Genomic DNA, 14,972 nt, shown 5'->3' with positions numbered 1-14,972 from the left:
TTAATAATTATGCATGCCAAGTCACTAAACTTTATTATTTGTTATATGTCATGTACTATCACATGTTATCTCACTTAAATCTCACAAAAATTCAGTAAAGTAGGCCATTTTACCTCCATTGTAAAGATGAGGAAACTGAGGTTTAGACAGCTTAAGTAACTTGGACTAAACAATACACCTACTTAAAACATGACTTTTAAAGTAATGCCTATTCTATTCAAGAAAGTGGTTAATGCATTTGTTTTAAAATATGCTCCCTTGAGAGAGCTTTTCTAAGTAGACCGATCATAAGGGATATTATTTTGCTCTAAAGTAACTCAGCTCATATATATTATACAAATATCCTCAAACCTTAAGACAGATGGTGCCTCAAAGGAAAAAGTCAGGAAAAAATGAGGAGCAAGATAATTATATGAGATAATGGGTAAGCAAGCACTTTGTAAACTATAGACATGGAAGTTAACATTAAGCTAATGCAAACAAAGCATTGTTTTGTGGTTGTTATTACTATTGCATAAAATAACGTCTGTTTTCTTGTCAACAGAGGCCAAGACACCTCAGACCAAAGCTCTTTATAACCATGCTTCAGTCTCCTCTTCAGCCATCATCGGAATGGTCACATAAAGAAATAACCAACTTGGCTGCATGTAAACGTGTGCATTGGTTCAGTTATTTTCATGCCATTTGCTGAATGCCTGCCGTCGACATGCTACTGACAGTACAGCCCTGTCCTCAAGCTGCACATGGTGTTGAGGAGACAGAAATGTAACAGGTATTACAGCACCATGAAATAAATGCCCACAGAGCTGTAACTCACAGAGATACGACTAACAAAAGTCATACAGTCAGTATCAATAGAGATATGACTGAAGAACGACGGAAACACGAAAGAAGAAAATTTCCGGAGATGAAAGAATCACAGTGTATGTAACAGCATCCACCATCGTCTCTCTGGGTGTGGGGAAGGGCTTTAGGCCAGCATGTGATTTGTGAGCTGATGTGCTTCGTGAGTGTTCCCCAGGTGGAGAAGAGGGCTGGAAGACGATGCTCAGTGTGTGCTGAGACACAATGGCATGACGTCAGAAACTGGCATGTTCAGAGTAAATAGAGAGCAGCATAAACCTAGGGGTGTGACAAGAGCTGAGGTTTAATGACTAAGGGCAAACCTTGTTTGCCACGCCAAGGAGGTGGACTTTATCCCTTAGGCTGTGAGGAGCCATTAAACTACGCTGATTTAAAGATTTCAGTGGAGGGGAAGGGTCAAACATGCATTTTAGAAAGATCACTATGAGAGCAATGCTGGGGAGGATTTGCTAATAAAGGAGATCTGAATGTGAGGAAATGCTTTAAGAATCCATGAAGGTCTACCATGGTGGGACTTTCCTCAAAGTCCCCTTCTTTTCATCAGAGGGATGAAAAGAAGTCAGTGGCCTGAGCTCTGAGCGCTCTGAGCTTTTCTTGATATCACAGTTAACCTTTAAAAGTCTTTACAGCTAATGGTCAATCATTACATGTGATGCACGATAAAATTAGCATTCAAAAACAGTCCTGGGCTTCCCTGGTGGCGCAGTGGTTGAGAGTCCGCCTGCCGATGCAGGGGACACGGGTTCGTGCCCCGGTCTGGGAAGATCCCACATGCTGCGGAGTGGCTAGGCCCATGAGCCATGGCCGCTGAGCCTGCGCGTCCGGAGCCTGTGCTCCGCAACGGGAGAGGCCACAACAGTGAGATGCCCGTGTACCGCAAAAAAAAAAAAAAAAAAAGAGTCCTAAAGGCAGATGGAATTTTGTTTTCATCTCTCCAATTACCACATCCATAGTGATGCGACTTGGGTACATCCCAAGAAAAATTTAAAATTAGAAAAACACACATAATATAGGAAACATCTAAATGTGTCAGTAAACCCTGAGTAAAAAGAAGTGAAAATCAAGAATGAGAATTCCAAAAGTGAGATTAGATCATGAAGGAAACAAAGGGCACATGTTTGGAGCGGAGGCTGGGAAGGCTGAGATGGAAGCTTGTGAATCTGCTGATTAGAGTTGCAGGTATAAAATTCGAGGCCTTTGCATGATTCAAGTGGGTGACCCTGCCCAACCTAGGCTAGCAGGTTGGTCAGTGCGATGGAAAAGCTAAGCTTGGTGGCTGGTGGACATACCTGTGTCCAAAGCCATCAGAACCTACATATAACACATTTTATTTACGAGCATCAATCACTTTTTCCTCTAGATTCTGCATTTTATTCTCTAAGCAAATAAAATCCCCTGATTGTCAGTTCAACAGATTTAACAATTTAGAAACAAGTGATAGGAGCTTTTATCAAAAATAACTGTACGAACACCTAACAATTTACTATTACCATGCAGGTGTCTTCAGTTTAAAAAGCTTTTCAGATGCTTGAATGACTCTCAAGTGGTCATTGGCCAGGACACTTGCTCCCAGGAAAAATCCAACTTCCCAGTAGCTCTGGAGCTTTTCCAAGTTTCCCTTTTTACCAAGAAGGCTACTGAGCTTCACCCCTAGAAGATGAAAAGGAAGAATAACTTTACAACACATGGCAGGCAGGCAGAGCTGACGTTTTATTAAAAAGCAAAACTAAGCTTTCATTCCTCCTTTCAGATTAAAATAGTTTTGTTAAGTTTCTGATTCTAAAAAGGGCTTAAGTTCACTGTAAAAAAAAAAAAAAAAGAAAAAAAAAAGCAGACTAATCAGAAAGGTACACAGAAGCAAGTGAAAATTTCCCTCAATTTGAAAACCACAAAATAACTGTCAGTGTCACACTGATGTACATCGTTCTAGAATTTTTATATATGCATATATGCATAAGTTAAAAGGTGATAACACTCAACCTCTTGCTGTGTAACCTCCTTCTTTCCCTTACTATATCATGGATTCTTAAATTACTTGAAAGGGAAAAATACAGAAATTCTATCCATCAGGTGAAGTATAAATGTATACAGTACATATAGTTTACAAGAGTAAAATGTTATAATAATTACGCGAAAACACTTATACACTTACAAAGTTAAAGAAATAAGGAAACTGACAAATAACACTGTCTTGAATACTGTGGCTTTGTAACAATCAGGTCATGTAAATCCTCCAACTTTGTTCTTTTTTAACATTGTTTTGTTACTTCTGGGTTCTTTCCATTTCATTCTAACTTTTTATCTCTACTCTGCCTTGTATTATTTTTGCATCTGGAAGGATTTGTTTGCTTAAAAATATATATATCTCCGTAGAATTGCCACTAACATCCATAACATATGACAGGAAAGTTACTAAATGTCAGGAAAGTTATCTGAGATTTGGGAGTAAGGTAAAAATGTGGAACATGTCATTTCAATATCATATGGATGCATAAGGCCACTCGAGGACTGTCTAGGGAAAGTGTAGCTAAGTTCATCTCACTATTTATTAACGATCTTAGAGAAGTTTACCTGTTAACTTGTATAATATGTTTTTGTTCAGGAGAGATGTAAATAATTTCTGCCTAGTTAAACAGTGAATCCCTAAGATTTATAAACTGTTGGACATAAACAAGCTTTTTAAAACAATCAAACTCGGATATCTGATTCTAACATTTCTTTCTTCAATTATGAATACCCTAGCCTTCTTAAATAAACTTTAAACGGGACATAGCCTCTTACTGTTTCCACGTTAACTGAATTAAATAGAGTAATATTTTATATTTTCTGAGAGTCATAAATTTATCTTTTTTGAAAATTATACTTTAACAAAACAAAACAACCTTTAAAAACCTTTATGCTGGGCTTCCCTGGTGGCGCAGTGGTTGAGAGTCCGCCTGCTGATGCAGGGGACACGGGTTCGTGCCCCAGTCTGGGAAGATCCCACATGTCATGGAGGGGCTGGGCCCGTGAGCCATGGCCGCTGAGCCTGCGCGTCCGGAGCCTGTGCTCCGCAACGGGAGAGGCCACAACAGTGAAAGGCCCGCATACCGCAAAAAAACAAAACAAAGAAAACCCCACAAACTTTATGCTGCTTTTTATCATATAGTTCCACTTAAGCCAAGAAACTTTTAGGAAAAAGTCCATCTGGGAATTCTTCACATTTTGAGATGATAAATTAAAAAGAACGGCTTTGCCACCTTAAAATTTCATGAGATGAGAAAAATTACACATGTGTATGCAACAATATCCATGATCTCCTATCTGGACATAAAAAATACAACAAATACAAATGGAAGAAGAAAGTGCAGGGGGGAAATCAGACACTAAAAATATGTGTCTCAACCTCAGTTGAAAATGAATTCTCTTTTTTGTGTCACACTTGGGAACAATGAATGCAGAACTGATCTAGTGCCAAACCATTTAAACATTTAAATAGGGACTATGAAAGTGTTTAATAGTAAAATTACAACATTAGTTTTAAAATAAAATTTCAGGTTTATTCATGCTTCCCAGAAGTTCATTCTATGAGGGTGATATTAACGTTAGCCTTGGCATAAATCTGTCACATGATTGTTACCCTAAGCCATTCAGCATTCAGACAAAATTTTTTTCTTTAAATGGCAAATAGTATTTTAGTATATGGATGGATCATTTTAATTTCCCCAAATGCAGATGGTGGCTGCTTTTTATTACTATAAACATTCTTATACACGTTGCTTTGTGCACTTGTTCGATTACTTCTTTGTAATAAAGTCCTAAACCTGGACTTGTTAGGGACAGAAGGTATGCCCATTTTAAGTGCTGATATTACGGACACTATCATGTCCTTTCATCTTTGCCAATATGATGGAGGAAAAAGGAAACATTGTCTTTTTAAACCACTTATTTCACATTCACCATATCAGGTGGCACACATCCATCCATCCCACCATTAGGGATGCTGGTTGGATCACTGACAGCTGGATCCCTCGAGGGAATATATACAATGAATTGTATGGGAACGTTTGTTCCTTTGTTATTAACAAGCAATCTGTGGGTGAGCTTTGGTATCATGTAAATATGGCAAATGAAAATTAAAAAAAATAAGCATCTTAATGGTTTTAGTTCTAACTGATGATCCTTGTCAGAATCATTATTTTAATATCACTAGCATTATCAACTTTATCATTCCTTCTACTTTATTAGCTAGCATTCTTTTGAAGAATACATTCTCCTGAAGAATATACAGTTAGTATATAGCATGTCTTAAGAAGAGCTTTACCTCCTCAACTGGATGAACTATAGTATCCCTTTAAAAGGAAAGGAAAGTACTGAATTTTTTTCCTTATAATTTTCAATTTTCTAAGAACTTGGTCACTTCCATAGATGGCAAGTGAATTGTTTTGTGGTTGGTGACGCGTTTTGTTTTAGTTTTGATTTCTTTTTCTTGATTATCCTTTTAGACTCATGGAGTTTTATATTCAGTAATACAAATTTTATTTTAATAGCTCCCTGAAAATAAGATTCAAATAGTGGTTTGTCTCAATTCCAATCACACTGTTCTTTTATTACATCATCATCTCATAAAGTCTCATGGTTGAAAACTTCCACAGAAGATGGGAGAATCATCTTTTATTTAGCTAAAGTTTGAATATTAATTTTAAGGCTTGTGAAGCTGAAAAAGGATAAAGATGTAAAAAGTGGTTCTGTGTTTTTAAATCCTAGTTCTAAATAGTACAAACATCAGTGATTATTCAAAAACTGGGAAATTAAAACACAGATCATGAAGCAATTAGTCATAACCTCAAACAAACACACAACTAGAATTAAGAGTCTTTGGGCAACAGATTATGACAGCTAAGAACTGTTCTTACATTAGAGTTCTTAAAGTTAAGATGATATGTTTGGAAAGCCTCAGATTCGGTGATCTTCTTATGACATCTTAATCTTTAATTGCTTATCCTTTATGAATAAATCAAATTTCAAAATACATCTAAAGAAAAGATTTTATAAATTAAAGTCTGATTACTATCAGAACTCAGGAACTCAGAATAATTTGTATATTTGCAGGGGACCAATAAAAAAAAAGTGGGAGAAGATATAAATTACTAAAAATTTTGATTAAAAAGAGAATGCAACTTATATTTTTAAATATGCCAGATATGTTATCAATCTTTTTTATTATATACTATTACTAATAAAATTATTATATTAAAATATTCATTTATTTAGTCAAACTATTTTCCTTGAAAAGCCCTTTAACTCTATTTTACCATATAAATATTAACTTTAGGTCAACCTATGTTGATTAGCATAATTGGTGATTGAGTAGAATCTAAATTAGTGAGTTTTAATTGCCTTTTAGTTTTTAAGGACATATAATTTAGAGTGTATATCACAGTATTTTAGAAGCCTAAAACTTAGCTCTTATGGGAACTAAGAATTTATTGTCAAGTCAGATTTTAAGTCTGTGTATGTTTTGCAATTTCCAAAATTAAAAATTCAACTTCATATGCTTTCAAATGTTTGTTCAACATGTATTATGAATCAGCTCTTCTTGGAGAAAATTGAAGTGTGTTTCCTTTACAAAGTTACATTAATCACAGTTCCTCAAACCTCAGAGTGCTGACCATCCTTTTTCTTTCCCCCAGCTTTTGAAAGGTATAACTGACATAGCATTGTGTAAGTTTAAGGTGTACAATGTGTTGATTCGATACACTTGTACCTGGCAAAATGATCACACTGTAGCCTTAGATCACACCTCCAACATGTCATATAATTTCCACTTCTTTTTTGTGGTGAGAACATTTAAGATCTACTGACCATTTTAATCTACATTTAACTTAAAAATGAGAATTTAGAATAGGTACATTTCAAACCACTATGTTACTGCTCTACTTACACATGCAAATCAGTGTCAAATTCTGTGATGATCTGCAGGCTTCAACCTCAAGTTCAAGAACAGAGCAATACAAATCATTTTTAGATCACTGATGCATAAGGAGTTTTGGCTAGTGTAGAGTTTTTTAAATAACCTTAGATGCAGAATTTTGTTATAATTATAATTTAATTATAATAACTATTTATAATAAAATAATTATATTTATGAAAAGTGTATATTTTACTGATTTCATTTGCCAACTAAAAATATTATTTCAAATAAAACTTTGTGCATTGAATACCATTGCAATCCAGCAGCAACAACCATTGTATCATTCTTTTAGTCTGCGTCTTTTAAAACGTACTTAATACTCAAACTTTACTTGCCTCAAAGATTTCCCAGAACATCACATAAGGCCATTTTATTAGTCTTTCCCAAATAATGTAAAAAAAAGTCCAGGGCTCATTTTTTCTTATGACAAATTAAACAAAACATTTCTCCAGTTAAAAATCTTAAAGGAAAAGTTTCTTCTACAATTCATAGCTTAACTAAGATAAATTTTTTTCCTCTACGAAAAATATGGCAAACTATTTCTATGTCTATAGTAAAAACTCCTGCAAGAGTTGTAAAGGGTCTCTGAAAGAGAGGGGTTAGACACTCAAAAGAGAGCAAAATCTGATTACCTTAGATAGTATTCAATATCTAGAACCTTAAAAAATGTTATCAAAGCCAGAACCAAGGAAATCACACAGAATTTGCTCACTGAGATATCCTAATCTTCAAAAATTCCAAAGAAGGGTCAGCATATGAGACAATGTCCACTGATAAAAGGGAAAAAAGCACATTCTATCAATGGCTACAATTCAGAGATGGTCTCTGAGGAGACCAGTCACTGCCAAGACTGCCATCTGCTTGACCTGTTGTTCTAGGGGTTTGGGAGGCTCTACCTCCAACAAAACTGAAATCATACGGGCAAGTGTACAAGAAACAGAAACAGGAAATATCAGAGTTTCCTTCCTCCCTTTCTTTCTTTCTTTCTTTCAGCCCCAGGAAAGCAAAATCAATCTAAGATAGGAAACTTCCCTGATGTTCCACAAAACACTATCTTATTTGGCAGTTGAGGGCTAAATGCAGAGCCCATATTTTTAATTAGTTTGAGCTGGAATTAAAAATATCAGGTAAAATAAACTAAAAACTGAATTACAACCCAATGTCAGGATTTTGCACAACAATATGAAACATTAAATAAGGAGATGTAATTTGTTTTTTAGGAAGTCAGATGGGACAGAAAGCAAAAGGACTATCTATCAAAGATTCTTTTTCTTTGTATCGTTGGGTACAGTTTCTTGATTTCCATGGAAAGCGTCAAACTGTAATTACCAACTTTTCGGAGCTCAAAGGAAGATTCGAACTGGTGCCCAGATGCCAGGAGGAGGACCGCATAATTAATTCCTGACTGTAGTGTTGGCTCAGATTCAAATGCCTTTTTGAACCTATAAAAAAAAAAACACACACACACAAATGTACAAGTTTACTTATTCAGTCATGAAAGTTTGAGTTTGCAATAGCTTCTGTTTGCATAACTCCAAGGCCTGAGCAAGTAAAAATATTCCATGGCTTTCACCCCAGAATCTAGTGTGCTATTAGGATTTAATGCTTAAGTGACTATATACCCTCACCCTCAGCAACATGGCATTCCCCTCACTTAACTCAGCCTCATCATAGCATCTCCAGTCTTTAAAAAAATCCTCTCTTCAAAGTCTTCCATAAATGTGAGAGAGCGTGTGTGTGTGTGCGCAAACATGTGTAAACAGTGAAAATTTAAAGATAAGAACCCTGTACATATTTTAAGTAGTTTTTAAAAGATTCAAAAATACACAAAGCAAAAATATATATATATATACACACAAAACAATGAGGAAGATCATTTATGTAACATACTGAAACAATCACTTCCATAAGAGTGATATAGAAATGCAATAAAGAATGTCAGTTGCAGTAAGAAATTAAGGAAAACAGAGATTGTGCCTGTGCATACTAATTCTGGCTCAAAGAGAATGAGAACACTTTTCTGAATATGCATGAAACTGAATATCAACCTTTAAAAACGTTTCACAATTTGAGAAGACTTCAGTGTTTGTACATCCCCTGTATTTTCAAGGTAACACTTCCTAGGTTCCATTCAAGAGTCTCCTCACATACATCATTTAACAGGCAACAATATTCAGTATTATTTCATTTAAGAGCATGAAGAAGAACAAAATTAAAATAAATGCCCTAGTGACTAATAGAAACTGAGCCAAACATGAAAAATGAAATAGCTTTTTTAAAAAATCAGATCAAGGAAAATATAAAGACTAAATACCTAATGAATAACCATTTAATGATACAAAAAGAAGGATACCTAGGGGAAAACACATTAAAATTCCAAGATAGAGGCATTCTTATTAAAATCATTAACTGTGAAACTGAAAGGTGTGAATTGCCAAAATGGCAGCCCCCACAATAATGTACATTAGAGTATATTCTTGGCTTTTATATACACCTGAAGTTTTCCATAATTTAAAATGGTAAGGTAAACTTCAGAAGAAAAGTACATCTTTTCTGAATATTGAGAATCATGTGCCCTTTTTAAGGGTCTTACTTTTTAAGCAAAAAAAGTGTCCCTGAAAGGAAACAAAACTCAAATAACTATTAATCTTAACTAGTTGGCTCGAATAGTTATATATGTGAAACAAGAAAAAAATATTTCTAACTGCATCACTGTTGCTGATTAAAAAGCATTTTTCTCTCTCCAGAAGTACAGGTGTTTCCCAAATCTAAAATGGAAAAAGCATGTACCCAGACTGCTGATATCCAAAGCAGGTCATATCAAGGAAAGACATGATTTGTAAGTCTTAGACTCATATAAGACCCAAAGGTCTTTGTGTTTGTTCAGAGGCAAGTAGAAGGTCCCAGCAAAAAAAGATATAGGAGAAGAGAGGAGTTAATACCTTTCTTTCTACCAATACTTTATAGTTTCCACAAATTCATATCAAGATACATAATATTTTTCAACAAATACATTCTTTCATTTCTCCTGAAAGAAAAGAACATGGAAGAGTTCTCTTCAACATATTCAAAGGAAGATGCAGAAAGCAAGATAACACCAAATCAGCCAATAAATATTGACTAAGTGCTCCCTATGTGCCAAACTAACCAAAATGAAAAATTGCGCTTATAGCTGTTTTTTCTGTTACCATGAACAATACATTTAAGGATATTTTAACCAAAATATAGATGCAATAAATTAATAATTTATACTTTTTATGGCTCACAGAACTCCATAATAATAACCTGGGTATCGAGGAGAAAGTCTTAAGGAAGTGGAAATTCTCACACACTGTAAAAGTACATTAGTATAGTATTTCTCGGCAGAAATTTGCCAATATCTATCAAAAATTGTAAAATATTAAAAAAAGCAATGCATACCTATTGACACAAGATTTCCATATCTATGGGTTTATACTAAGAAAAAACATTAAATATGTAATCAGAAATTTGGTTACAAGAATATTTGTTACAACATGAAACAGTACTTCCTAAGTTTCCCACAATATTATAAAATGGAATATGGAATAAAATGTATTCCGAATGTTGGAAAGCTATGTAACTGTTTAAATTAGAAGAATAGTCAATGTCAGGGGAAAACCTGAGTTTCCAGGTAAGATATAATAGTCTACTTGGGAGCCATCACTCCTGCTACAACAACTAGGTGGGAAAAAGGATACACATCAAAAACATATTTTTATAGATGCTGGAGATCTATGGAAGCAACAGCACAACAAAATCACTGAAATAAAATTCCAAACAGGGAAGTGTCCTACCAAGGAGAGCTGAATTGCTTTTGTCGCTATAGGGGCATTCGTTGATTCCAACCATAATATTAAGCATAGGCTTGGCACAGGCAGAGAAACTCTACCTATTTGAAACGCTACCAGGGAAAAGAGAAACAAGTGGATTTCCTGATAGTTGCATGGGCTGGCATGACAGGGTGAAACCTGGAGGAACCGCAAATGTGCAGCCGGTTTTCTCCACAGGACATTTGTTGAATGCTGGCTATATGCGCAGTTGGGGATGAGGTATGGCTGGAATGGCAGTGAAATATGAAGTCCAGCAGTACTTAGGAGTGAAGTGTTACTTGAGGGAGAGGCTGCAACAAATAGATGGCAATCTCCTGCAAAGTCTGGAGCTGTATAAGAGAATAAGCAGTCAAACTCAAAACCCCAAAGGGCAGTTATAAAATCTTCCACAGTACTTAAGGGATAAGAAGATAGAACCCTTCTTGGTTCTCAATCAAAAGCTGAGGGCGGTCACATCCAGCAAGCAGGAACAAAACAGAGACAGACAGGGTCAAATAAAACTGAAACCCAGGATGGCAGAGTAGAAGGACGTACTCTCACTCCCTCTTGTGAGAACACCAGAATCACAACTAGCTGCTGGACAATCATCTACAGGAAGACACTGGAACTCACCAAAAAAGGTACCTCAAATCCAAAGACAAAGGAGAAGCCACCATGAGACAGCAGGAGGGGCGCAATCACAGTAAGATCAAATCCCATAACTGCTGGGTGGGTGACTCACAGACTGGAGAACACTTATACCACAGAAGTCCACCCACTGGAATGAAGGCACCCCAACCTGGGCCTCCAGCAACGGGAAGAGAAATTCCTAGAGAACCAGACTTTGAAGGTTACTGGGATTTGACTGCAGGACTTCGACAGGACTGGGGGAAACAGAGACTCCATTCTTGGAGGGCGCACACAAAGTAGTGTGTGCATCGGGACCCAGGGGAAGGAGCAGTGACCCCAGGGGAGACTGAACCAGACCTACATGCTAGTGTTGGAGGGTCTCCTGCAGAGGAGTGGGGTGGCTGTGGCTCACCATGGGGAGAAGAACACTGGCAGCAGAAGGTCTGGGAAGTACTCCTTGGCGTGAGCCCCCCCAGAGTGTACCATTAGCCCCATCAAAGAGCCCAGGTAGGCTTCAGTGTTGGGTTGCCTCAGGCCAAACAACCAACAGGGAGGGAACCCAGCCCCACCCATCAGCAGTCAAGCGGATTAAAGTTTTACTGAGCTCTGCCCACCAGAGCAACAGTCAGCTCTACCCACCACCAGTCCCTCCCATCAGGAAACTTGCACAAGCCTCTTAGATAGCCTCATCCACCAGAGGGCAGACAGCAGAAGCAAGAAGAACTACAGTCCTACAGGCTGTGGAATGAAAACCACATTCACAGAAAGACAGACAAGATGAAAAGGCAGAGGGCTATGTACCAGAAGAAGGAACAAGATAAAACCCCAGAAAAACAACTAAATAAAGTGGAGACAGGCAACCTTCCAGAAAAAGAATTCAGAATAATGATAGTGAAGATGATCCAGGACCTCGGAAAAAGAATGGAGGCAAAGATTGAGAAGATGTAAGAAATGTTTAACAAAGACCTAGAAGAATTAAAGAACAAACAAACAGAGATGAACAAAACAATAACTGAAATGAAAAATACACTAGAAGGAATCAATAGCAGACTAATTGAGGCAGAAGAACCAATAAGTGACCTGTAAGACAGAACGGTGGAATTCACTGTTGCGGAACAGAATAAAGAAAAACGAATGAAAAGAAATGAAACAGCCGATGAGACCTCTGGGACAACATTAAATGCAACAACATTCGCATTATAGGGGTCCCAGAAGGACAACAGAGAGAGGAAGGGCCCAAGAAAAAGGTTGAAGAGATTACAGTTGAAAACTTCCCTAACATGGGAAATGAAATAGCCAACCAAGTCCAGGAAGTGCAGAGAGTCCCATACAGGATAAACCCAAGGAGAAACATACCAAGACACATAGTAATCAAATTGGGAAAAATTAAAGACAAAGAACAATTATTGAAACCATCAAGGGAAAAACGACAAATAACATACAAGGGAACTCCCATAAGGTTAACAGCTGATTTCTCGGCAGAAACTCTGCAAGCCAGAAGGGAGTGGCATGATATATGTAAAGTGATTAAAGGGAAGAACCTACAACCAAGATTATTCTACCCAGCAAGGATCTCATTCAGATTCGATGGAAATATCAAAAGCTTTACAGACAAGCAAAAGAGAATTCAGCCCACCAAACCAGCTCTACAGCAAATGCTGAAGGAACTTCTCTCACTGGGAAACACAAGAGAAGAAAAGGACCTACAAAACCAAACCCAAAACAATTTAGAAAATGGTAATAGGAGCATACATATCGATAATTACCTTAAACGTGAATGGATTAAATGCTCCAACCAAAGACACAGGCTTGCTGAATGGATACAAAAACAAGACCCATATATATGCTGTCTACAAGAGACCCACTTCAGACCTAGGGACACATTCAGACTGAAAGTGAGGGGATGGAAAAAGATATTCCGTGCAAATGAAAATCAAAAGAAAGCTGGAGTAGCAATACTCATATCAGAAAAAATAGATGTTAAAATAAAGAATGTTGCAAGAGACAAGGAAGGACACTACATAATGATCAAGGGATCAATCCAAGAAGAAGATATAACAATTATAAATATATATGCACCCAACATAGGAGCACCTCAATATATAAGGCAACTGCTAACAGCTATAAAAGAGGAAATTGACAGTAACACAATAATAGTGGGGGACTTTTAACACCTCACTTACACCAATGGACAGATCATCCAAAATGAAAATAAATAAGGAAACAGAAGCTTTAAATGACACAATAAACAGGATAGATTTAATTGATATTTATAGGACATTGCATCCAAAAACAGCAGTTTACACTTTCTTCTTAAGTGCTCACAGAACATTCTCCAGGATAGATCACATCTTGGGTCACAAATCAAGCCTCAGTAAATTTAAGAAAATTGAAATCATATCAAGCATCTTTTCTGACCACAACACTATGAGATTAGAAATGAATAACAGGGAAAAAAACATAAAAAATACAAACACACAGAGGCTAAACAATACGTTACTAAATAACCAAGATCACTGAAGAAATCAAAGAGGAAAGCAAAAAATACCTAGAGACAAATGACAATGAAAGCACGACAATCCAAAACCTGTGGGATGCAGCAAAAGCAGTTCTAAGAGGGAAGTTTATAGCTATACAACCCTACCTCAAGAAACAAGAAAAATCTCAAATAAACAATCTAACCTCACACCTAAAGGAACTAGAGAAAGAAGAACAAACAAAACCCAAAGTTAGCAGAAGGAAAGAAATCATAAAGATCAGAGCAGAAATAAATGAAATAGAAACAAAGAAAACAATAGCAAAGATGAATAAAACTAAAAACTGGTTCTTTGAGAAGATAAACAAAATTGATAAACCATTAGCCACACTCATCAAGAAAAAGAGGGAGAGGACTCAAATCAATAAAATTAGAAATTAAAAAGAAGTTACAACAGACATGGCAGAAATACAAAGCATCCTAAGACTACTATAAGCAACTCTATGCCAATAAAAAGGACAACCTAGAAGAAATGGACAAATTCTTAGAAATGTATAGCCTTCCAAGACGGAACCAGGAAGAAATAGAAAGTATGAACAGACCAATCACAAGTAATGAAATTGAAACTGTGATTAAGAATCTTCCAACAATCAAAAGTCCAGGATCAGATGGCTTCCCAGGTGAATACTATAAAACATTTAGAAAAGAGCTAATACCCATCCTTCTCAAATTCTTCCAAAAAAATGTGGAGGAAGGAACACTCCCAAACTCATTCTATGAGGCCACCATTACCCTGATACCAAAACCAGACAAAGATACTATAAAAAAAGAAAATTACAGACCAATATCACTGATGAATATAGACGCAAAAATCCTCAACAAAATACTAGCAAACAGAACCCAACAACACATTAAAAGGATCATAAACCACGATCAAGTGGGATTTATCCCAAGGATGCAAGGATTTTTCAATATACGCAAATCAATCAATGTGATACACCATATTAACAAATTTAAGAATAAAAATCATATGATCATATCAACAGATGCAGAAAAAGCTTTTGACAAAATTCAACACCCATTTTTGATAAAAACTATCCAGAAAGTGAGCATAGAGGGAACCTACCTCAACATAATACAGGCCATATATGACAAACCCACAGCAAACATCATTCTCAATGGTGAAAAACTGAAAGCATTTCCTCTAAGATCAGGAACA

The 14,972-nt window shown here is 36.4% G+C and overlaps 1 protein-coding gene across 3 annotated transcripts in view; it reads right to left on the bottom strand.

The window, feature by feature from the left end:
- MAP3K5 (mitogen-activated protein kinase kinase kinase 5) overlaps window positions 1-14,972 on the bottom strand; it is a 214,427-nt gene that overhangs the window by 87,770 nt on the left and 111,685 nt on the right. For all 3 annotated transcript variants that reach the window (XM_060167802.1, XM_060167804.1, XM_060167803.1), the window contains exons 8-9: window positions 8,147-8,259; window positions 2,355-2,514 (exon numbers count right to left, since the gene is read on the bottom strand). In XM_060167802.1, the coding sequence (XP_060023785.1) occupies window positions 2,355-2,514; window positions 8,147-8,259 (273 nt within the window). The remainder of the gene's footprint in view (window positions 1-2,354; window positions 2,515-8,146; window positions 8,260-14,972) is intronic.

The sequence above is a fragment of the Lagenorhynchus albirostris genome, chromosome 12, assembly GCF_949774975.1.
Source record: "Lagenorhynchus albirostris chromosome 12, mLagAlb1.1, whole genome shotgun sequence".
NCBI lineage: Eukaryota > Metazoa > Chordata > Mammalia > Artiodactyla > Delphinidae > Lagenorhynchus > Lagenorhynchus albirostris.
Note: the sequence above shows the minus strand (reverse complement) of the source record. Positions and strands in the feature narration are given on the sequence as shown.